Source organism: Saccopteryx leptura, unplaced genomic scaffold (genome assembly GCF_036850995.1).
Source record: "Saccopteryx leptura isolate mSacLep1 unplaced genomic scaffold, mSacLep1_pri_phased_curated manual_scaffold_18, whole genome shotgun sequence".
Lineage (NCBI taxonomy): Eukaryota > Metazoa > Chordata > Mammalia > Chiroptera > Emballonuridae > Saccopteryx > Saccopteryx leptura.
This window is the reverse complement of record NW_027095700.1, coordinates 723,508-747,238: the sequence shown is the minus strand read 5'-3', so window position 1 is coordinate 747,238 and position 23,731 is coordinate 723,508. Positions and strand designations below refer to the sequence as shown.

Below are 23,731 nucleotides of genomic sequence, written 5' to 3'. Positions count from 1 at the left end.
CTCTCTGTTGCGACCAGAGCCACTCTAGCGCCTGGGGCAGAGGCCAAGGAGCCATCCCCAGCTCCCGGGCCATCTTTGCTCCAATGGAGCCTCGCTGCAGGAGGGGAAGAGAGAGACAGAGAGGAAGGAGGGGGGAGGGATGGAGAAGCAAATGGGTGCTTCTCCTGTGTGCCCTGGCCGGGAATCGAACCCGGGACCTCCGCACGCCAGGCTGATGCTCTACCACTGAGCCAACCAGCCAGGGCCTTTGTTTAATTCTTGATCAGGCAAATTCTTTATACTCATAAGAGTTTATTTATGGCTTTTTTGTTATTCACTTATTTGGGGAATATTTTTGTCTTTTAATTTTGTCAGATTTCCTGTGTTTATTCCTCTGAGTTTGATAAAATGAACCTCTCTCCCAATGTGGAAAGCATTACTTGTGTTGTAGTGCGCTCTGTTCAGAATATGTGCTGGTTGCTTTTATGGCTGGATGGAGTTGGAGCAAGCACTTACTGTGTAGTACTGGGGTGCCAGTTGGAGTGCACCAAGGAGGAGTGCCCTGCTGGTCCTGGGTAGTAAGGTTCTGTAGATAACCCCTCAGCACCCTGCTAGGTCTGCTCTAGATTTAGGCAGGGCCTTCTGTTGTACTTTCCTAGTGATCCTTGTTGATTTTATTGTCTTACACATGAATAGAATTTTTGCTATGCAGTGCAGTGCTGTGACAGCAGGTACACTGGATGCCTGGCTGGTTTCCTGTTAATCCAGGAAGAGCTGCCATGTGGGTATCCATTTCTGTTGTTGAACTGCTTCTTAACCCTTTGAGTAGTGAGTTTTTTTTATGCTCACTGACTCACAGGAGGAAGCTTTTTTCAAAAAATGAAATTAGTTTCAATTACAGTTTTATCAACTTAAAATCGTGTTTATTTGATAAACAATTTATGGAAACAAGAACATATATTTGCCTTTTTTTAATGTTACCTAACACATTTTTAAAACAAAAATTTTTGTACAGTCATACTCTGGATGGTCATAAACAAAATATAACTACATTTGTACTACTCAAAGGGTTGAGCTAAGGCTGTGTTGGGACCCTTGTTAGTGCATACTTTGCTCTATCCTTCTGGTTACATATTAACACAGGCCGGGCTGCCCCATGCATATGCAACAGTGGTTAAGTGTGTATGTGTGTTTCAGTGCCCTGTTGGACCCATTAGATCTGCCTGTAGACTGGGTAGAGATCTGACAGTACTCAGAGTACTGTCGTGTTTCTCCTTGACCTAGCTGTAGGGGTGGTTCCTAGAGACACTATAGCAGCCATTTAGTTTAGCCAGAACCCTTAGGTAAAGCTCACACCTGATCTCTCCAAACTGTAATAATGCAAACAGTGCCACTCATCTGTTCCTATAATCAAGATGGGATCTATCAGATTCAGTAGACTTTTCAAAGTTCCCTAGATTGCTCTGTGTAGTCTCTATTCTGCATTGTGTAGAAGCTCTTCAGTTGTCACTTAGTTGTCTCTCAAAAGGAATTGATCTTAACATAGGTGTGTGTTCACTGCATTTGTGGGAGGGACAAGCTTCATTTCCTTACACTACCCTCTGTTTAGAACCTGCTTCCTGTAGTTTTGGGTTTCGTTTTTTTTTTTAATTTTTATATTTGGTATAGCATTAGCTCTTCATCAGTATTATGTGGTATGTTATGTTTTTCTTTGTAATTTAGAAAAACAGATTGAGTTCCCATTTCTTTGGTAAAAGTTTGCTATCTTCTTACTTACATAAATAGAAATGGTAAAATGTTACTTGCTATAAGAGTTTACCTTCTGATATGATTTTTAAATATATACTGAAAAATTCTTATTGCTCTCAGGGCTAAGGGGTATATATAGGTTGTTAGAGAACCATTACATTTTGAAAACTGTAGTTACATTTTGAAACTTTCTAACTTTCCTGATATTATTTGTAAGAATTGCCAGTATTTTATAGAGGAAGTAGTAGTAATAATTACAATTGCCAATATTTATTGCTCTCATGTGCTAGTGGTGCATCTGTAAGCATTTGTTTTCATGCAATTCTTAAATCACAACCCAGTGATTTAAAGGAATGTTTATCCCGTTGAATTTACAATATAATAATGATTATTTTTCCCATTAATTTTCAGGTCACCAAGAAAATAACAACTTCTGTTCAGTTAACATAAATATTGGTCCAGGTGATTGTGAATGGTTTGTCGTTCCTGAAGATTATTGGGGTGTTCTAAATGACTTCTGTGAAAAGTGAGTTTCTAAACTTTTAAAGTAATTTTTAAAAAGATTTATAAAGAAAAATGTTTGATGTTGAATTTTTTATTGTTTAGCAGAAATTTTATTTGAAATTATTTTATTTCAAATTCTTAAATTTTATGTTATATGGAATAATAGAGGGAAGGCCATGAAACCATCTATGCAGTAACAAGTATGAATTGAGAAGACAGAAAATGAGTTATTTTACATGTGAACTTTCAAAATTGATGCTGCAGTCCACATATAATATATTTGATAAATGTGCTTTGAAGAGAAATGAGGCTTATTATAATTGAATTTAGAAATGGTAGATATTCTAAAATTAAGTGTCTTTTTATCTTGTAAATGACTCAAATTGTTTATCTTTGTAAGTAAACTTAAAATTATCAGTTGTCCCCTCGTCTGCGTTGGCACAGTGGATAGAGCACTGACCTGGAACACTGAGGTTGCTGGCTTGAAACCCTGGGCTTTCCTGGTCAAGACACATACGAGAAGCAACCAGTGAACAGCTAAAGTGAAGCAACTACTTCCCATCTCCACCCTCCTCTCTTTGTAAAATCAATTTTAAGAACTCTTAAAAAATATAAAATAAATTGCCCGTTGCCCCATAGCATGCAAATCACCTGCTGTTCTCTGAGTTGGTGATGTTATTGGTGTAACCATGTAAATTATTTATTATATGTATATTATTGCATGTGTAATATAGATTATCTTATATACTGAAAACATAATTAAAAATTGGGTGGAATTTTTAAAATAATATGCATGATACTATTTTTAAATCAGTATACATATAACATTAATTTTTACTTGTAATGGTCTGGAGGGTCTTTATCAATGTTATTTAGTAAAAGGTATAATAATATGACAACTTTGAAGAAATGTGATTACTTTTAAAATTTTGTTTATGTATAACTGTTCCTTACGCTAAGGTGAAATTTTAAAAATTTTTATTGGAAACAGATTCTACTTTTACCTGAACTTTATTAACAAACGAGAAGCTTAAATAGCAAGTAAAAGAGAATTATCATATGGGAAGTATTCACTGTGCTACAGAAAGCATTTATTTATTTTGCATAATTTATTTATTGGTTTTATAGAAGAAGAGAGGGGAGAGAGACAAAAATTGATTTATTGTTCCATCCATTTATCAATTCATTGGTTGACTTTTATATGTGCCCTGACTAGGATGAAACCCACAATCTTAGCGTAACAGGAGCATACTCTAAGTCAGGACCCAGAAAGCCTTTATTTCTTAAAGTTATAAAGGTGTATATTGTAGTAATTGTTATACATTAAGTACACTGATTCTATATTTTTTTGGGTAGGAACTGTTTTCAGGGTTTAACTCTTCTTTCTAATACGTGAACTTGATCACAAATAGATGTGAAAGACATAAAGTTTAAAGGTTAGACTAATAAAAATAGTAACTTAGAATGATTAATTTATCTAAAGTTGCAGAAATGGCACTTACTCTCTCAGCTTTTTACTGTAATTTTATTTTCCACAAAGATACTGCTTTGTGTTTATAATTCCTATTTTAATTTTATGAATCTACAATAACATTTATCTTAATATCAATTGTTTTGAATTTTAGGAAAAATGCTTGATCTGTTGACTTTCATTGGCTTCTTTTTCTTTCTTCATTGTTTATTTTTCAAATGGAAAGTTTTCTCCAGTTTTATATTGGTAGGGTTTAGCTGAAATATGGTTAAGATTTATACTGTGTTTTTAACTTTTTCTTTCTTTCTCTTCTTGTCCTGTATTTTAGTGGAAATATTTGATATCCTATTTTAGAATTCCAGGCTTTTTTTTTGTTTTGTTTTTAATCCTTGGATGTGTTAGCATCTGCTAGACTTATGTCAAGAAGAGCCTTCTATTTTTAGGAGGAAAGGAAGAAAAGTTTCACATAGACTATTTCAAGGCACCTTTTATTATATTTTGAAGAGAAAGTAAAAACATTCTATCGTGTGAATTCCTTCTGGAGAAAATTAAATAATTTGAAGCCCTTAAAGTGTATTATATTAAATTTTTTATTGAAAAATAGTTGTGTGTGGTTATTTAACATTGTGGTGGAGATTAGTAAATACTCAAAATTTACTATTAAAGCTCAATTTTTCCATTTGTGTTGGTAGAGCTGCTGCTGGTGGTTCATGTAATAATAGGGGCATTCTCCTAATTCCTGGGAGAAAATTGAAGGTGGAAAAGTATTGAACCATTGCTGAAAAAGAGGGAAGGCTCTTAATTTTAGATCTACCACAGCGATTCTGATTAAGAAGTAAAGTGACTTGATAGTCTTTTTTTTTCCTCAGGTAGTTTAGATATTAAGAGGTTTTTCACAAAAAGTGGATAAACCAGAATATTTCTTATTGAAAGCAAATTTTAAATCTGTCAATATAAGTACAGTGTGAAACATTACATTTTGAATTTTTGGAAAATAAGTTTAGGCATAGTTTGTAGAACTTTGAATACATCTACTTATTCTCATCTATTAATTTTATTTTAAAGCCCTTACTTTTGAAAAATGCAGTGCAATGCTGTTAAGGTTTAATGAAGTACATACTGAGAGCTTCTTTTAATTTTTTGAAATCATTTCCACATTTGAAGAAACATTGAAAAACTGTTCTTATTACATTTATTTTTTAGAAATAATTTGAATTTTCTAATGAGTTCTTGGTGGCCCAACCTGGAAGATCTTTATGAAGCTAATGTTCCAGTATACAGGTTTATTCAAAGACCTGGTGATTTGGTCTGGATAAATGCAGGCACTGTGCATTGGGTTCAGGCTATTGGCTGGTGCAACAATATTGCATGGAATGTTGGTCCACTTACAGGTATTTCAAATAATTCATTAATAGATTTTAAATTTTAAAGAATATTTTTTTATGTAAGTATTTTTCTGTTACAAAAAAATTGAAAGACTTTCTGGAAGGAAACATCTTCTTAATACAGATAGTAAATTCAGGTTAAGAAATGGATATCCAAGAACAGAGATTTGGGCCGATAATAAATGTGTGCTTTGTAGAGAGAGGATATTCACTTGATTTTAGAGTGTTGTGTTGTCTTTTATAAAGGAAGATTTTTATGGGCTAAAGTGAGCTGAACTGTTTGTTCAGAATTTTCATTTTGTCCCATGTATCATATACAGCCTTAGAATGTCAAAACTGTTTTATACAGATAACATCAGGAATCTGGCCTTTGGATTTAGAAAGATCTGTTTGATATCTCTGTAATTTTTCCTTTATTAAACCTTGTGACATTAGGCAAATGTTTTGAACCTTTAAGGGCCTTATTTATTTATTTATTTATTTATTTAATCTACAGAATGAAAATTACCAAATCAATAAGGCTTTGTTTGAAAGATTAAAATGAGATAAAGTATAAAAAGCCTAGCACAGTGCCAAAAACTATTGTGTTCTTTACATGATAAGTTTTTTAAAAACTAGTTGTCATAAAACAATCTTCTGGTGTTTTGAAGGCTTTTCAGTATTGGTGTTAAAGTTTTCACCTGAGAGGTGATAAATTATTATCTTCATGTCTTTCATTACTTTGGGTTACTTTATAACTTAAAATTTTTTTTCCAACTAGCCTGCCAGTATAAATTGGCAGTGGAACGGTATGAATGGAACAAATTGCAAAGTGTGAAGTCAGTTGTACCCATGGTTCATCTTTCTTGGAATATGGCTCGGAATATCAAAGTCTCAGATCCCAAGCTCTTTGAAATGATTAAGTAAGTGCTTTCCAAAACTACTATAGTCTTTCCTTTATGAAGAGTTAGGAGGGAGTATGATGAGAAGTGTTAAGTAAATACTATTTTCCCCCAAAGAATTATGTCAGTTGACATCAAAATGGTACAGTAGTCCTGAAGTCTTGACAAGAAAATGAATGAAAGAATTCACATATTAAAAATATTTCTTCTGTGAAAAAAATATCTATTTTCTCTCTTTCTGATTAGACTATGATTGTTATGACATAGAGAATTAAAACGTATGTGTTTTCATACTAAATTTACACATCTGTGATTGCTCTTAAACTGACCAAACTGATTTCCCAGGATCTTTTTAAGTTTTAATATTGAAAGTTTGCATGCATCAATGAAGAATAACATAAATATTCCATTATGAAATTAGTATTTGGAATACAGTTTTACTAAAACAGTAAAATATTCTGGCTGTTCTAAGACAGACAGATTTACTTACAATATCTCCAAAATTATTAGATTACTACTTTTAAAAATAGTGCTGGCTTACTATAAGTAATTCTATAATAAAATTTTTTCTAATAAATCCACACAAAAAATTATGAAGCCAGGCTAATGTACCTATGTTTTTGTTTTGTTTTGTTTTACCTATTTTACTCATCCTATTTTATAGGTGGGCGAAATTTGGAAAAGTTAAAATAAAATTTAGTTAAAACATCACCCAATGTAATAATCTCTATTAAAATTCCACCATTTGTGGTCATTTGGAAACATCATTATTGTGATTATTACATCAGGTCTAATTTCTTGAAGATACGGACTGGTCCAAAATATACTGTTTGATCCAAGAGCCCTAGACATTTATGCAAAATGAGTCATGTTCAACAGATTTACAAACCACAAATTCTATGCCAGACACTATTTGTGGTTACAAGAATAGCTACTTTAATGTATAAAAAATCTCTTGTGTTTTTGTGATTTAAAATCTAGTGGGCAGGTCAAATTCCCAAACATATAAATAAGTTGTTCAATAATATGAGTTAAATGAAATAAAGCAATTTTTTTTTTTTTTGGTTAGAGTGGTAGAGAATGCAGCTTTTGTCAAAATACCTTCTAAGAGCATTTTTTCTGTTTATACGTAAATAGTATAAAGGAAACCATAAGAAAGTCTGAGAGTACAAATATTTCAGACTAATAACAAGTGATGGCTTTGGTGTATTTATGGGACAGAATGAAGGAAGGGAATAAACAGATGTGGGGATTTCACCTAAGTGTTCAGGTACCAAATTATAGATGCATATATTAGCAGTGATAAGAACTTAAATACTAATTCTGAGTATTGTAGGAGACTATTACAGGATTTAAAGAAGGAAAGAGCTGTGTTACTCTTTATATTTTAAAAATACAAATTGTGTTACTTTACACAAATTGTTTGCAAGGTGTAACATTAAAACTAAGGAAAACAATTAGAATTGCAATTGCAACAATCTGGACTAACTTGTATTGACATTGTTAACAATGGTAATGGGGAAAGGGATCACACTACAGACTTGTGAAGTTTAAACTGTAGGGTTTATTAAGTGAGATAAGGAAAAGGGATCAAGAAAATATGGTTATCATGTTTTATTGTTTTTATAGGTGTCTTTATTTTCATTTTAAAACATCTGTCACGTGTCAATTTTTTTTTCTGCCCTTACATTCTCAACATCCCTCTAGAATCCTTTCATTTCAGGGGCATCCCTCTCAATATTTGAAACATGGATGCTAAGAACCACCTTCTATGAACTGGGATAATACCATTTTTTTTTCTTATGATAGCAATTTAAATTACATTGTGTAGTAGTAGTTGTCTTAGTGTTGAACTTCAATAAATAAATTTAAATAATTTTCCACTTGGCGCAATTCCTATCAAGATACAAATGATGTATTTCAATGGATTTAACCTTGTTACATTTGGGAAGTGGTGAAAATGGAATTATTTCAGGGACCACTAAGGCAGAAATAAAAGCATTACTGGTATATTATGTATTATCTTACAATAAAACTTTCAGTTAATATAAAATAAAATTTTCTAAAATAACCAAACAGTAAAATGTATAGTTTTTAATATCAATAGTATACAACTGAAATTTCTAGAGAGTAATATTTCATTCAGTAAAACAAGTGCAAAATCTGCTGTGGCTTCTTTGGAAAACACTTTCTTTGATAACTGAGACTGCAGTTTTGTTTTCAAGAGATGAGTACTGTATTGACATCCATTTAGTTTCTCTGTTTGGTTTTTGTTAGTGATAGAGCTGTAAAGATGTTCTCATACAAGTAGGTGGTAGATGATACAATAAAAATTTTCATCACTGGCCCTGGCCAGTTAGCTCAGTGGTAAAGTGTCAACCCGGTGTGTGGAAGTCCCAGGTTCAATTTCTAGCCAGGGCACACAGGAGAAGCACCCATCTGCTTCTCCACCCCTCCCCCTCTCCTTCCTCTCTGTCTCTCTCTTCCCCTCCCACACCCAAGGCTCCATTGGAGCAAAGCTGGCCTGGGCGCTGAGGATGGCTCCATGGCCTCACCTCAGGAGCTAGAATGTGTCCAGTTGCAACAGAGCAATGCACCAGAGGGACTGAGCATCGCCCCCTGGTGGGCATGCTGGGAGGATCCTGGTCAGGTACATGTGGGAGTCTCTCTGCCTCCCTGCTTCTCACTTCAGAAAAATACAAAAAAAAATTAATTACTTTGTAAATAAGAGATGAATATTCTTCTTTTAGTGATGTCCAAAATAATGACAATGATTGCATTTCGTGCTTGGACACCATAGTAATATCAGAGGATTAACCTATTATTTTGTCTTTTTTACAATGATTAAGGGAGCAGGTGTTGATATCTTCCATGAATGGGATATTGATCCTAAGGTTGTCTTTAGAGGAATCCTCATTTTCAGGGTAGTAATGGTCACACTTTAGAACTAATGCTTTCAAGTGTTGGCTTATATCAAATATGAATTTCCACCTGACAGGTGGTGGTATAGTGGATAAAACATCAGCCTGGGACACAGAGGACCCAAGTTCAAAACCTCAAGGTCACTGGCTTGAATGCAGGCACATCTGGCTTGAGCACAAGCTCACTAGCTTGAACACAGGGTCTCTAGCTTGAGCATGGGATCATAGACATGACCTCACAGTCACTGGCTTGCTGCTGGCTTGAAGCCCAAGGTTGCTGGCTTGAGTCCATGGTCGCTGGCTTGTGCAAGGGGTCACTCACTCTGTTCTAGCCCCCCAGTCAAGGCACAAAGTAATCAATGAACAACCAAGCTGCTGCAATGAAGAATTGATGCTTCTCATCTCTTTCTGTCATCTCTCCTTATCTGTCCTGTCTCTCTCACATAAAATACACACAAACACACACACACATATTTCCAGGTGATGTCTGCAGAAATCAAAAAGTCTTAGAAATGTGGAAACATTTCTACATCTTTTTTCTATAAGCAACTTTTCCAAACAAGTTTCTTTTTGATGAATCTGTTTTATTTCCTAATGAAGAGAAATATTTAAGTCATTGAAGAAGCTATAAGTATATTCTCCATACATTCAAGCTTAGCCATTCTTCATCCAACAGAAAGCTCTACTAATGCAGTTTCACTTTTTTTTTCTTTTCTTTTTTTCCCTGTGAGAGGAGAGAAGGCAGAGATAGACATCTGTATGCACTCTGATTCAGTAAGCTCCTTCTGGCGCTTTTGCTCTGCCCATCTGGGGCTCTTGCTCCATTGCATCTGGAGCCATTTTTTGGTGCCCATGGAGCCATCTTTGGTGCCCAAGGCCAACTTGCTCAAACTAGTCAAACCATGGCTGCAGGAATGGGAAAGAGAGAAAAGGAATGGCTGGAGAAGCAGGTGGTCTCTTCTCCTGTGTGCCTGGACCAGGAATCGAACCCAGGACATCCACATGCAAGACTGATGCTCTACCACTGATCCATCCGGCCAGAGCAAGTTTCACTCTTGCAGAAATTGTTTCAATCTTCTTTCAGCTTCAAAAGTCATGAAAGAGCCAACCTTTCCCCTTATGACAGCTCCCTTCTGCATAGATCTGATGTTGATGATGTGAATCCATGCTTTCACTTAGTGTCATGAATAGTCTGGAGTTCAAATCTCAACTGTGAATATCATTTACAATTTTCATGCTTCATTTATAACTAGGCTCAATTCAGGGGAAGTTTCTTTGCAACTAAATACCACCCATAGATTATATAGTGTTTGGACAACATTTCTGGATGTGCGACATCTTTGTTTACTCAGCTACCTCTGAGTAATGTCCAGTCATGCTTTCCGCAGCATCTTTACACAGTTCAACACACTTTCCCCAGTCTAAGCCCTCCTCTTGAAAGTACTCATTAAGCCTGACCAGGCGATGGCGCGGTGGATAAAGCGTCTGATTTGAAACGCAGATGATCCAGGTTCAAAACCCTGAGGTCACTGGCTTGAGTGTGAGCTCATCCAACTTGAGCATGGGATCATAGACATGATCCATTGTCACTGGCTTGACCTCAAAGGTCACTGATTTGAGCAAGGGGTCACTCATTCTGCTGGAGTCCCCTGGTCAAGGTACATATGAGAAAGCAATCAATGAACAACTAAGGTGACCCAAGGAAGACTTGATGCTTCTCGTTTCTCTCCCTTCTTGTCTGTCCCCAAACCCTTTGTCCCCAAAAAGAAAAATACTCATTAAGAGCATTAAATCTCTCCCTATTTTAAGCATTAAATATTTCTGAACTTGTGGTCCAGCCAGGTAGGTCAAGACAAAGAGGCCCTTGCTTCTTGGCTCAGTCGATAAAGCGTTGGCCTGGTATATAGATGTCCTGGGTTTGGTCCTCAGTCAGGGCACACAGGAGAAACCACCATTTGCTTCTTTCTCTCTACTTCCCCCATCCTCCCCTTCCCATCTCTCTTCCCCTCCTTCAGCCAGTGGCTCAACTGGTCTGAGCGTCAGCCTCATATGCTGAGGATAGTTGGATTGATTTGAGCATAGGTCCCATGCAGGGCTTGCCAAGTGAATTCCAACCGGGGTGCATGCAAAAGTCTGTCTCTCTACCTACCTGCCTCTCACTTGATAACAAAAAAAAGTTAATATTTTGAAGACTTTGGAAATCTATTTTATAATAGCCCAGGTAATTGTTATGATTATACAAGTTAGGGCCACATTAGACTACAACATTTCTTTACAGAGGTGTAAAAAATTTTTTAGCTTTTTAGTTTTATTATTTTACAAACATTGAGGTATTACTCTACATAATAAATTCTATCTTAATCTGTGCTGCTTTAGCAATTTACATTGACTGCATGGTTCATAAACACTTGTCAGAGTCTGGAGGCAGACATCAATAATCAAGGTACCAAAAGATACAGCTGTGTCCTGGCCGGTTGGCTCAGTGGTAGAGCGGCGGCCTAGCCTGCAGAGAACCCGGGTTCGATTCCCGGCCAGGGCACACAGGAGAAGCGCCCATTTGCTTCTCCACCCCTCCGCCGCGCTTTCCTCTCTGTCTCTCTCTTCTCCTCCCGCAGCCAAGGCTCCATTGGAGCAAAGATGGCCCGGGCGCTGGGGATGGCTCTGTGGCCTCTGCCTCAGGCGCTAGAGTGGCTCTGGTCGCAACATGGCGATGCCCAGGATGGGCAGAGCATTGTCCCCTGGTGGGCAGAGCGTCGCCCCATGGTGGGCGTGCCAGGTGGATCCCGGTTGGGCGCATGCGGGAGTCTGTCTGACTGTCTCCCTGTTTCCAGCTTCAGAAAAATGAAAAGAAAAAAACAAAACAAAACAAAAAAACAACAACAAAAGATACAGCTGTAGGAAGGGCTGACTGCCTTGTTTATATAGATTCTCATATTCTTCCTTGACAGAAGCGGGTATAGGACACTCATCACATATCTGACGACTGCACCCTCATGACCAGATTACCTCCCAAAGTGCCCACATCCTAATATCACATTGTCTAGGATTTCCCCATAATGTTGTTGAGGAGACTAAAACACTAAGATAATGAGTAGTTTTTAAAATTAAAAATTTAGACTGTCTAAATGTCCAGCTTTAAGGCTGACTTAAATAGAATTGTTAGTTGTGACCTGACCTGTGGTGGCGCAGTGGGATAAAGCGTCGACCTGGAACACTGAGGTCGCCGGTTCGAAACCTTGGGCTTGCCTGGTCAAGGCACATATGGGAGTTGATGCTTCCTGCTCCTCCCCCTTCTCTCTCTCTCTTTCTCTCTCTCTCTCTCTCTCTGTCTCTCTCACTCCTCTCTCTCTAAAAAAATCAATAAATAAAATATTAAAAAAAAAAAGAATTGTTAGTTATATAATGATTTGAGAAACTAATTGTTGCCCTTAGTGTATTAAGTGGCTGGCAGGAGATCCTAGTGACCACAATTCAGTTATTCATTATTGTGAGATAAAAGTAAGGAGATGTCTGCCCTGTCTAGTGGCACAATGGATAGAGTGCCACCCCAGAGCATCAAGGTTACCTATGGAGTCCGCAGGCTGAATCACAGGGTAATCAATCTCAAGATTTCATATTTAAGCTACAGTAAGGGCACATATAAGAAACAATAGCATACTGAACAACAAGTTGACACTTCTCACTTTCTCTCACAAATCATTAAATAAAAATTTTTTTAAAATTAGAGGTATCCTTTTTTAAGATTTCACTGTCAGGGCAAATAATTCTGAACCTTATATTAAAAAAAACAACTAAGCATGCTTAATGTTTAGTTCCAACAAACCAAGCTCCATTTTTTTGTAGTGTATGCATTTTTCTATGTGAAACTAGAACTAGTGATACAATTGGCAAAATGATAACTGTTGAAAATGAAAGGTTTACTTGTTAACCAAAAAGTGGAATAAAACTGCAGGACTAAGTTATTTTTCTTATACTGCAGGTGTTTTAGGAAACAATATGATTTCACAGCTGAAAGAATGTTATCTTTATAGGAGAAAAAAGAAATGAAAGGCATAATATGAAGAGAAGATAGTATACAGAAGATAATGACTTGATATTGTTATTCATAATTTTTTTTATATATTTTCTATTTCATTAGAGTGATTTTAAAATAATTTATTTAGAAAATTTAACAGGGTGATAATGATCAATAAGAGCATATAGGTTTCAGGTAAACATCTCTATAGCATTTGAACTGTTGCTCATATTGTATACCCATCACCCAATCTTTTATATTTTTATTTTGAAAGTTTGTATATATCTTAAAATCATTTTATCCCAGGCTTATTTATAGGGATTTTGATTTTAAATAATTGTTTAACTTAAAGTAAAAATAGCACAGGTATATGCAATAAAGGGAATTCTTTTATTACTAGTCATGTTGTAACATTTATTTAGTCATATAGTAATCAAATATAAGTCAGTGGAAATATAATGTATTAAAGAGCTTCAAGTTGTATTGGTTCCGATTCCAGGGGGTTATACTGTTAAATCTTAACATTTTTCTTAAGTCAGTGTCATGCTAATGTGTGCCTTACAGAATATCCTAGTATAACTATGCCTTCAAATGAAAACTTGAGATATTTATATATCCATGGAAAATAGCTGACAGTTTTGATCAATGACAGCAAATTATAGAAATAGTAACACTGTGAAAATGCACTCTATTGTTGGCATCAGAATTATTAGTGTAAATTATCGGGAGCGTATATTAATATAAATGAAGGATTCTATTATACAACCTTCCAATTAAAATTGAACCAATATTTTTTTTGGTCCTATAGTTTTATATATTTTAATGGCTAAATTCATAAATAATTTTCTGCTTTTGCCAGAGTATTAAAAATTCAGTCTGTAAATGATACTGTTTGTGAGTGTCCAGTTAGAAGTATATGCATTCTTACCTTACTATAATCAAAACAGTTCTAACCTGGAATTCAGGCCATATATTTCAAAGATGAAGTTTAACCTTAGAACAACTCTCAGTTGCCCAAAACAGAACAAAAAGTAAAGAATGGCTCTAAATAAATGAGTTTTTATAGACTTAAGATTATTAAATTTTTACATTTAAATATCAGTTGTCAACTATGCTATAACTGTTATTGTTAGACCTCTTACACAGCAAATATTGACAAGGAAACTTTTGTATCAATAGACCACAGGACCAAGATTCTAAAAATTACTTCTTGTTGATATGTCTTTTATGCTAAGAATATTCAGTATTCATTTGTTCACAAATAATTTTTCTCCACAATAGGTATTGTCTTCTGAAAGTACTAAAGCAATGTCAGACATTGAAGGAAGCTCTTATAACTGCAGGAAAAGAGATTATATGGCATGGGAGGACAAATGATGAACCAGCACATTACTGTAGCATTTGTGAGGTAACCATTTGTATTGACAGTTATTTTATTGTGGATTCTCTAGGTGTTCTTAAGTTATAAATTTACTTATACTTTTATGTAATGCAGTTTATTGAAACTATTTTTATTTTTATTTTATTTTTTATTTTTATTTATTTATTTTTTTTTCATTTTTCTGAAGCTGGAAACAGGGAGAGACAGTCAGACAGACTCCCGCATGCGCCCGACCGGGATCCACCCGGCACGCCCACCATGGGGCGACGCTCTGCCCACCAGGGGGCGATGCTCTGCCCATCCTGGGCGTCGCCATATTGCGACCAGAGCCACTCTAGCGCCTGAGGCAGAGGCCACAGAGCCATCCCCAGCGCCCGGGCCATCTTTGCTCCAATGGAGCCTCGGCTGCGGGAGGGGAAGAGAGAGACAGAGAGGAAGGTGCGGCGGAGGGGTGGAGAAGCAAATGGGCGCTTCTCCTATGTGCCCTGGCCGGGAATCGAACCCGGGTCCTCCGCACGCTAGGCCGACGCTCTACCGCTGAGCCAACCGGCCAGGGCTATTGAAACTATTTATGGCAGTTGGGTTAAATTTTCAGCTGATGGTATAATATTTTGTTATATATTAACTTAAAAGTATCTCTATATAAGCATTGATGGCCCTGGCTAGTTGGCTTAGTGAATAGAGCATTGGCCTGGCTTGTGAACATCTTGGGAACCCAGTCAGAGCACACACGAGAAGCAACCATATGCTTCTCTTCCCCTCCCTGTTCCTCTTCTCTCCTTGTTCTCATCTTGCAGACTGTGGCTTGATGGTTTCAGAGTCAGCCCGGATGCTGAGAATGTACAGGCGTTGCCCAGTGGATCCCTATTGCAGCACATGCACAAATTCATCTCCCCTTCTCTCACTTAAAAAAAAAAAGTATTCATGTAGTACTTTCTTACAACATGAAAATAATCTCAAATTTTAAACTAAGAACAATCTGTAAGGAGTACAGAAATGCCAACAAACTAGATGTAGTACAGATCTAAGTAGATCAACATAAACTTCTTTCTATATTTGTTGAATTTTCTCTTGTGGCCAAGGCTTGCAACAAGTGCAGAAATTAAGATGTGACACCTCATTTGGAGGAACTTACATTCTACTGGGAGAAGACATAAACAACTAATTGTGATCCCCATGAGACTGATGATTTATAAAGCTGGACATATATACATATGATTATCATAAGAAAATTGAGGAAAAATGATTCTTTCTAATATTAGCATTAGATCATTTGGACCTGTTAACATTTAAGTCCTTACTTGAAGAATGACTTTGATTTCAACAGGCAAAATAGGGCTGGAATTGGATGTTTATGACATCATTAGACTTTAGGAACAGTGTAGTGGTGGGGAAATGAGTAACATGTAATGAGGGAAAAGTAGTGCAATATGGCTAGAAAATGTACTGTAAATTCTTAGTAGTCTGTACAAGAATGTGAAATGTAGCTGGTAAAGCATTTTGAATTTAGTTTAAGGACTTAGATTTTATTCTGAGGTCACTGATACCACTAAAAGTTCTTGAGCGGCCCTGACTGGTAAGCTCTGTCAGTTAAGAGCGTCATCCCAAAACAAGATTGTGGGTTTGATGCCCAGTTGGCACACATGGGCAGCAACCAAAGAATATACGACTCAGTAGAACAATAAATGCTTCCCTGCCCCCTCCCCTTTCACTCTCTCTGTCCCTCTAAAAATTGGAAACTAAGCCTTGGCCAGTTAGGTCAGTTGGTTGCAGCATCATTCTGTAGAGCAGCGGTTCTCAACCTGTGGGTCGCGACCCCGGCGTGGGTAGAACGACCAAAACACGGGTCGCCTAAAGCCATCGGAAATACATACTTTATTTAAAAATGTATTGTATAATAAATATGTATTTTCCGATGGCTTTAGGCAACCCCTGTGTTTTGGTCATTCGACCCCCGCCGGGGTCGCGACCCACAGGTTGAGAACTGCTGCTGTAGAGTGAAGGTTGCCAGCTTGATTCCCCAATCAGGGCTCATATAGGACCAGCTCAGTGTTTGTTCTCTTTCCCTGCCTCTCTCTCTCAAAAGAAAAAAGAAAGAAAGTTCTGGAGCAAAGGACTAAGACAAAATATGTTTCAGATTGTGGCTGACAGTTGGAGAGAATGGAGGTCAGAATCAGAAGTCAGTTTGGAGGCTACTGAAGAGTCCTATATGTGATTAAAAGCTTAGACTACTAGATATTAGGAATATAAAAGAAAGAAGTTTAAAAGTTTTTAGACGGTAAAAGCAACATGATACTTGATTGGATAGGGAATCATAGCAAGTTAAAAAATCACAAAACTATCAATTAGGGTCACTAAACTGTTACTGCCTATTAATAGTAATAGAAAAACACGAACTCCAGAATTTTAGCAGAACTGTTTAAGAATGATTTGAGATAATAAATTTTTATTATTAACAAAAACAGAAGTCGAAGGACCACATGACTAGCAAATTAATAAATTTCACAATAAATCTTGAAATTGAATACTTGTGAAATAAAGTTTTAAATCCATTGGCTTAAGGTTGATGTTGTACAACCTCATCAAAGTATATGATCATAAGAGCAAATTCTATTTAGCTGTTGTATATTGATGAATATGTATCTTTTTTGGTATATGTTTGAAAACTAATAATGTATCTGTTTTATTCTGAGTAAACATTGGCAACTCATCATTCTTTCTGTAGATCTGTTTACTGTCTCATTAACGCTGTTTTTCTTAACATATGACTCTTAGAACTGAACACTTGTTGTTTTCATTTATGAGTTTCCAGTCTTTGAAAATAACCTGCATATATTCATTGAAATTTTTTTCCTTGTGGTTTTTTTAACTTCGATTAAACATTAACCACAGTGAGATGCTCTAGAAGTCCAAAAATGAATAATACCCTGTGACAGTATTATGCGGAAGTTAAAAGAAAAAATAACCACATTCATCTATTTCCGTCTTTCATTTTGAGTGGAAAAATATAGGCTGACTTTTACCAAACTTTGGGTTAATCTTTAGTCATTGTAATGAGTCTCTTATGTCAGTATCTTGGATTTGCTACAGAATAACCCTAGTGTCTAAAACAAACAACCATGGTTAAGTACCTGCATTCAATAAAAAAAATCATTGTTCACAATTTCACGTAAAATAGAATTTTATAGTTACATAAAAGTGATGCAATAAATTTAAGTATTTTCAGTGTTTTTTCTTTTGTATAAAATAGGTGGAAGTTTTTAATCTGCTTTTTGTTACTAATGAGAGCAATTCTCAAAAGACCTACATAGTACACTGCCAGGACTGTGCACGAAAAACAAGTGGAAATCTGGACAATTTTGTGGTGCTAGAACAGTACAAAATGGAGGACCTGATGCAAATCTACGACCAATTTACATTAGTAAGTGAAATAAACATTAGAGTACATAGCTGGTTGTGAAGCAATAGTGTTTGTTTTTGTATCCTGACAAGAAGTAATTAGTAAGATATTTTAATTTTTCATTGCATAAGAAAAAATTTGTATGTTGTCAAACTTCCAAATACTTTATAGGTATTGGGAAAAAACAAAGTATGTAATAAATTGATGTGTACTACTATTCTCAGTGAAAATGTCTAAATAGTCACAATAATTACATTTTAAATTTTTGTTCTTTTTATGATGGTGTTTTGCTGTTTGACTTAACTAATGAAACCAGATATAGGTGACTTAATTCTGTAGCAATGATCCAAAAGAAATAAGGATTTTTGTATTGTACTTGTGTTTTCAGAACTAATTGTATTTATTTAAAACCTACTTCTTACTATAAGTATTAAACTCATGGAAATATTTTATGGTTCTTTTCTAGGTGGTATCATGCATGAAATTAAATTAACAATATTGTGAATTCAACCGTTTTTCATTTATTAATGACTTGATGGATTCAAACAAAGTATTCATGAGTTGATAGGATATGAGTTGTTGATACGATCCAGTCCCACTGCCTCTGTTCTAAATTTTGAAATTACGTTTCTGGTGTTTTAAATAGATGGCCCACAGGATTGCTTGCTAAAGAAGAATATTTATAACATACATATGAAATATATGTCAGTCACTCACTAGTGACATGTTAATTGAATTTTTAAATTACTTTCCCACAGACTTTCTTTTAGCATTTAAGAAATGCAACCATGGCCAGTTGGCTCAGGGCATAGAGCATCAGTCCAGCCTAAGGATGTCCTAGATTCTATCCCGGTCAGGGCACACAGAAAAGTGACCTTGTGGTTCTCTTCCCCCACTCTCCCCCCATTTCAACCTTTTTCCCCTTTTGCAGACAGTGGCTCTGTTGATTTGAGCATCAGCCCGAGGTGCTAAAGATAGCTTGGTTGATTCGCATATCGGCCTCAGATGGGGTTGCTGGCTGGATCCTAGTTGGGGTGCATGCAGGGTTCTATCTCACTCTCCCCCCTTGTCTCACTTAAAAAAGAGAAAAAGTATATTTAATAATATTTCATAAAGATTTTTGACTAATGATCAAGTATAGGAATATAGGATTAATAATTAGAACATTTAGGAAACTGTTGCAGTAAATATATTAAGAGCACATAATTTAGCAGGCTGCTGAACTTTGAACACTTAGTGTCCGTTTCTAACTCACTTCATAAGTAGGCAGTATGTTGTTTATAGCCATGAACTAGAGAGTCCTGGTGAGAATTACTATACTAAAACAACTAATATACCTTATTTTTAATTTTAGGCTCCTTCGTTAACATCCTCCTCTTGATATTGCCCCATGAATATTAAATGATGCGTTTTCTGCTCTTCAGGAAAGTTTTGCAGCACTGGTTTTGTAGCTGTTTTCATAAGAGTGCTGACTAAAAGCTATTTCTGTGCAACCTTCCAAGAAGAGAGATATGAGAGCACCAACTTGATATATGAGAGCACCACCTGTATTCCAAGACTAGCAAAGCAGACCCAGTTATACTTAATTATAATAAACACTTTCACGGTATCTGACAAAATGACAATTTTCAACAGTACTGACTTGAAGACATCTTTTTCTTATTCTGTATTTCTGGAGTAATAAATTTATTTTCATCTTTTACCCTTTCAAAAGTTTTCTGGAGATACTGTCTTAGCTAGTTAGTCATTAGTTTGCTTAAGGTAACAAATTTAAATATTTGATCTTTTTTTTTAATGTGAAAAATTAGGTGAGAAAAATGTTTTTCTGCCATAATAACTACACTTTTGGTTCAAAAATAAAATTTTGAAAAAATTTAATAGGATAATAGTACACAAAGATAGACAATGGATTACACATAGAGTAAGAAATAAACTTCTGATTTGTGATTTTTGTTTTTAATCTTGATATAGAGTCACACTATTTATGAATACATATTTATTGCTTGAAAATATTTGTGAATGGAATGTTATTTGGTTTTTAGATTTACCTACCACTAAATATTAAGGAGTTGTCATTTTACATACTACTCCTTTTACATTTTATATGTGTATATAAAACTACTTAGCATTGTACAGAAATGTCTATTAAAATTGTTTAATGTTTAAAGTGTTTTCCAAAGTTTGAGTTTTACAAAGACTTCTATAAGACCCAGTATTTGTTCATTTTCAAATCTGATTATATATATTTTATATATACATAGACATATGTGTAACAAAATACTGCTATATAATTGTATAAAGATAAAACTTTAAAATATTCACATCTGTGGTAATTTTTGAGGTGGCTGCTATAAAATATTGCTTACAAAGTTGCATTTATTTTTAAATTTTATTTATTTTTTTGTGAGACAGGGAGAGATGATGAAAAATGTCAACTCGTAGTTGCAGCACCTCAGCTGGTCTTGATTACTTCTCATATGTGCCTTGATGGGGCTGGGGTGGGGGGGACTATAGTAGAGCGAGGGACCTCTTGCTCAAGCCAGCAACCATGGGGACATGTCTAATAATACTGAGCTCGAGCTGGTGAGTCTGTGCTCAAGCCAGATAAGCTAAATCTCAGGCTGGGGACCTAGGTATTTTAAACATGGGTCCTCAGCATCTCAGGTCAGCACTCTGTCCACAGTGCCACCACCTGGTCAGGCTGGGACATTGTTTGTTGACTTAACATCAAGCTCAGTTTATGGTAATATCCCTATACAAATGTACCATTTTGTATAATTTATTATACCTTTTCTATAGTTATGAATGTTTACATACACATATAACTTAGTATTGGGTTATAGTTGCTAATGGTATTCAAGTATACAGGAGCATGTTAAATCAGGTTTGAAGCCTAGAAGTAATAGGCTATATCAGGGACTACATGCACAGTATTATCTAGATGTGTGTAGTACAGTGATGTTCACACAAGAGTAAAATTCTATTAATGACACATTTCTCAGAATCTATCCCTTTTGTTAAGGATAGGATTAAGTCCAGGACCAGACTAAGTCAAACTCAGATCATTTTTAACTGCTTTTATTTTTATGATTCTCTTGTAAGAACTATAAGAACTTTCATTTAACAATTATTGATAATATAAGTTGGCTTAGTGGAGAGAGCATTGGCCCCATGTGTGGACATTGGGTTCAGTCCCAGTCAGGGTACACATGAGAAGTGACCTATCTGCTTTCCACCCTCCCCCTTCCCTTCTCTCTCTCTCTTTCTCTCCTCCTCCTGCAGCCATGGCTAATTTGTAGTGAGTTGGTCCCAGGCACTGCGATGGCTACATGGTCTCCGCCTCTTGTGTTAGGAAGAGCTCAATTGCTGAGCAAAAGAGCAACACCCCAGATGGGAAGAGCATCACCTCCTAATGGGCTTGCCAGGTGGATCCCATTTAGGGCATATAGGAGAGTCTCTCCCTCTGCCTCCCCTCCTCTCAGTTAAAAAAAAGCTGACCCAGCAATTGTTAAAATTACAAAGTACTGCAAGAGTACAGAAGATCTGAACAACACAATTTTTTTTATTTATTCATTTTTTAGAGAAGAGAGGGAGAGAGAGAGAGAGATAGAGAGAGACAGAGAGAGAAGGGGGGAGGAGCTGGAAGCATCAACTCCCATATGTGCCTTGACCAGGCAGGCCCAGGGTTTTGAACCACAGCATTTCCAGGTCTACGCTTTATCCACTGCGCCACCACAGGTCAGGCTGAACAACACAATTTACTAAAAAATTTTCATCTCTTAATCAAACTAAAGGAACTAATTTAGTTGAAATACATATAGAACAGTCCTACAAACAACAGACTAAATTATTTTTTCAAGTATACATTAAACACTCCACAAGAAACCCTGGCTGGTTAGCTCAGTTGAGTGGAGTGTCATCCCGATGCCTAAAGGGTAAGGGTTTGATCTCCAGTTTGGACACAAACAGAAGCAACCAATGAAAGCACAACTAAGTGGAACAATGAGTGCTTTCCCCTGTCTTCCTCTCACTGTCTCTAAAATCAATGAAACAGCAAGAAAAACTACATCTCCAGATGTAACAAGCGTCAGATTTAAAAGAAGAGAAATAACATCCTTTTGATTGGGGAACCCAAAAGTTAGAAATTGGTTTCAATAATAGTAGCTTGTTATGAATGGGGAATTATGTAAAGGGTTAAATTACAATAATTCCTTGAAAGGGCTCAATCACAGAATTTCCTGTAAGGGATTAAGGCACAGAAGGTAACTTGAAGCTTAGTTTACAAATCTTTATCTTGACTTTGTTGCTTAAGAAATACAGGGAATTCTCTTGAAGAAAGTTCCCAGAGGCACCAGACTCCGGCTGTTCTGGAGCAACAGTAAGAACAACAGATAGACCTGTGCCAGTGTGAGAAGATGTTCTATGGAGATATTTCTGCAAACTGGACTCTGTCTCATCCACATTGTTACATTACTAACTGCACAGACCTAGTTTGCCCCTTACACCATTACTCACAGCCCCTGAACCAGACAATACAAGTCCCAGCCTGTTCCAATAAAGCTTTGACCAAAGTAGAACAAAAAGTAGAAATCATTAACATAGAACAACAATAATCCCTAAAACACCCACACACTTGGAAATTAGATAACACATTACCAAATCATAAAGAGAAAACCCTTATGAGACATTTATGAAAACATAGAATCAAATTAAATTTAACTATAATAGCAAAATTTGTGAGACAGTTAAAAAACTGAAAAGAATTTATTATACTGTCTACCTGTAGTAAATAAGACATATACAATGTGTCCATAAAGGCATGGTGCACTTTTGACAGGTCACAGGAAAGCAACAAAAGAGAGAAATGTGAAATCTGCACCAAATAAAAGGAAAACCCTCCTAGTTTCTGTAGGATGACATGGCAGCATGTGCGCATGTGCAGACGATGACATCACATCATGTATACAGCAGAGCAGCCCACGGCCATGCCAGTCGAGATGTGGACAGTACAGAGGAAAGTTCAGTGTGTTCTGTGGCTCGCTAAATTCGAATCCGTGACCAAAGTGCAACGTGAATATCGGTGCATTTATAACGAAGCGCCACCACATAGGAATAACATTACTTGGTGGGATAAGCCGTTGAAGGAAACCGGCAGTTTGGTGGAGAAACCCCATTCTGGTAGGCCATCAATCAGTGACGAGTCTGTAGAGGCTATACGGGATAGCTACCTAAGGAGCCCTAGAAAAATCTGTTCATGAGCCCACATCAAACCACACTGAATAGGTATGAAACTGGGAGAGTTTTGCTTTTATTTGGTACAGATTTCACCTTTCTATCATCTTTTGTTGCTTTCCTGTGACCGGTCAAAGTGCACCATGACTTTACGGACACACTGTATAAGTTCCTACATTAACAAGTAAGAAACGGTAAAATAAACCCAAAGCAAGTAAAAAGTAGACCATAGTAATGAAAGAAATTAATAAAAATGAACAGGCAAAGAAAGAGAAGAAATGAAAATTCTGGTTCTTCAAAAAAGTATTTGTGACATGTTGACAAAAATGCACAAAACACTAAACAAATATAACATCACTACATTAAAATGATAATGAAAGGCTAAGAAATTTTTATAACTAAAAAACTAACTTCTCATTTTTTTAAATCTTTATTAATTTTTAGAGAGGAAAGAGAGAGAAAGAGAGACAGAAGGGGAGGGAAGAGCAGGAAGCATCAACTCCCATATGTGCCTTGACCAGGCAAGCCCAGGGTTTTGACCCGGCGACCTCAGCGTTCCAAGTCAACACTTTATCCACTGTGCCACTACAGGTCAGGCTCATTTTATTTTTTTATTCATTTATTTATTTAGAGACAAGAGCATTGAGCTGTTTCTGTATGTTCCCTGACTGGAGATTGAAACTGCAACCTCTGCTAATTTCTCAGAATTTACAGTTAAGTAAAAAGATGCACTCGAGAAAAGTGTTTTATAACTAAATGAACAATTATCCAAGACAAATGAACTTACATCCACACCAAAATTTGTACATGATG

The 23,731-nt window shown here is 36.2% G+C and overlaps 1 protein-coding gene across 1 annotated transcript in view; it reads left to right on the top strand.

Annotated features, from left to right (window-relative positions):
- Positions 1-19,388, top strand: part of LOC136386862 (lysine-specific demethylase 6A-like) — a 275,511-nt gene extending 256,123 nt beyond the window's left edge. Inside the window, 6 exon segments of the mRNA XM_066357979.1 lie at positions 2,140-2,254; positions 4,907-5,094; positions 5,849-5,990; positions 14,187-14,313; positions 17,537-17,707; positions 19,111-19,388. Of these exon segments, the coding sequence (XP_066214076.1) occupies positions 2,140-2,254; positions 4,907-5,094; positions 5,849-5,990; positions 14,187-14,313; positions 17,537-17,707; positions 19,111-19,137 (770 nt within the window). The 3' untranslated portion in view covers positions 19,138-19,388.
- The last annotated feature ends 4,343 nt before the right edge of the window (positions 19,389-23,731 follow it).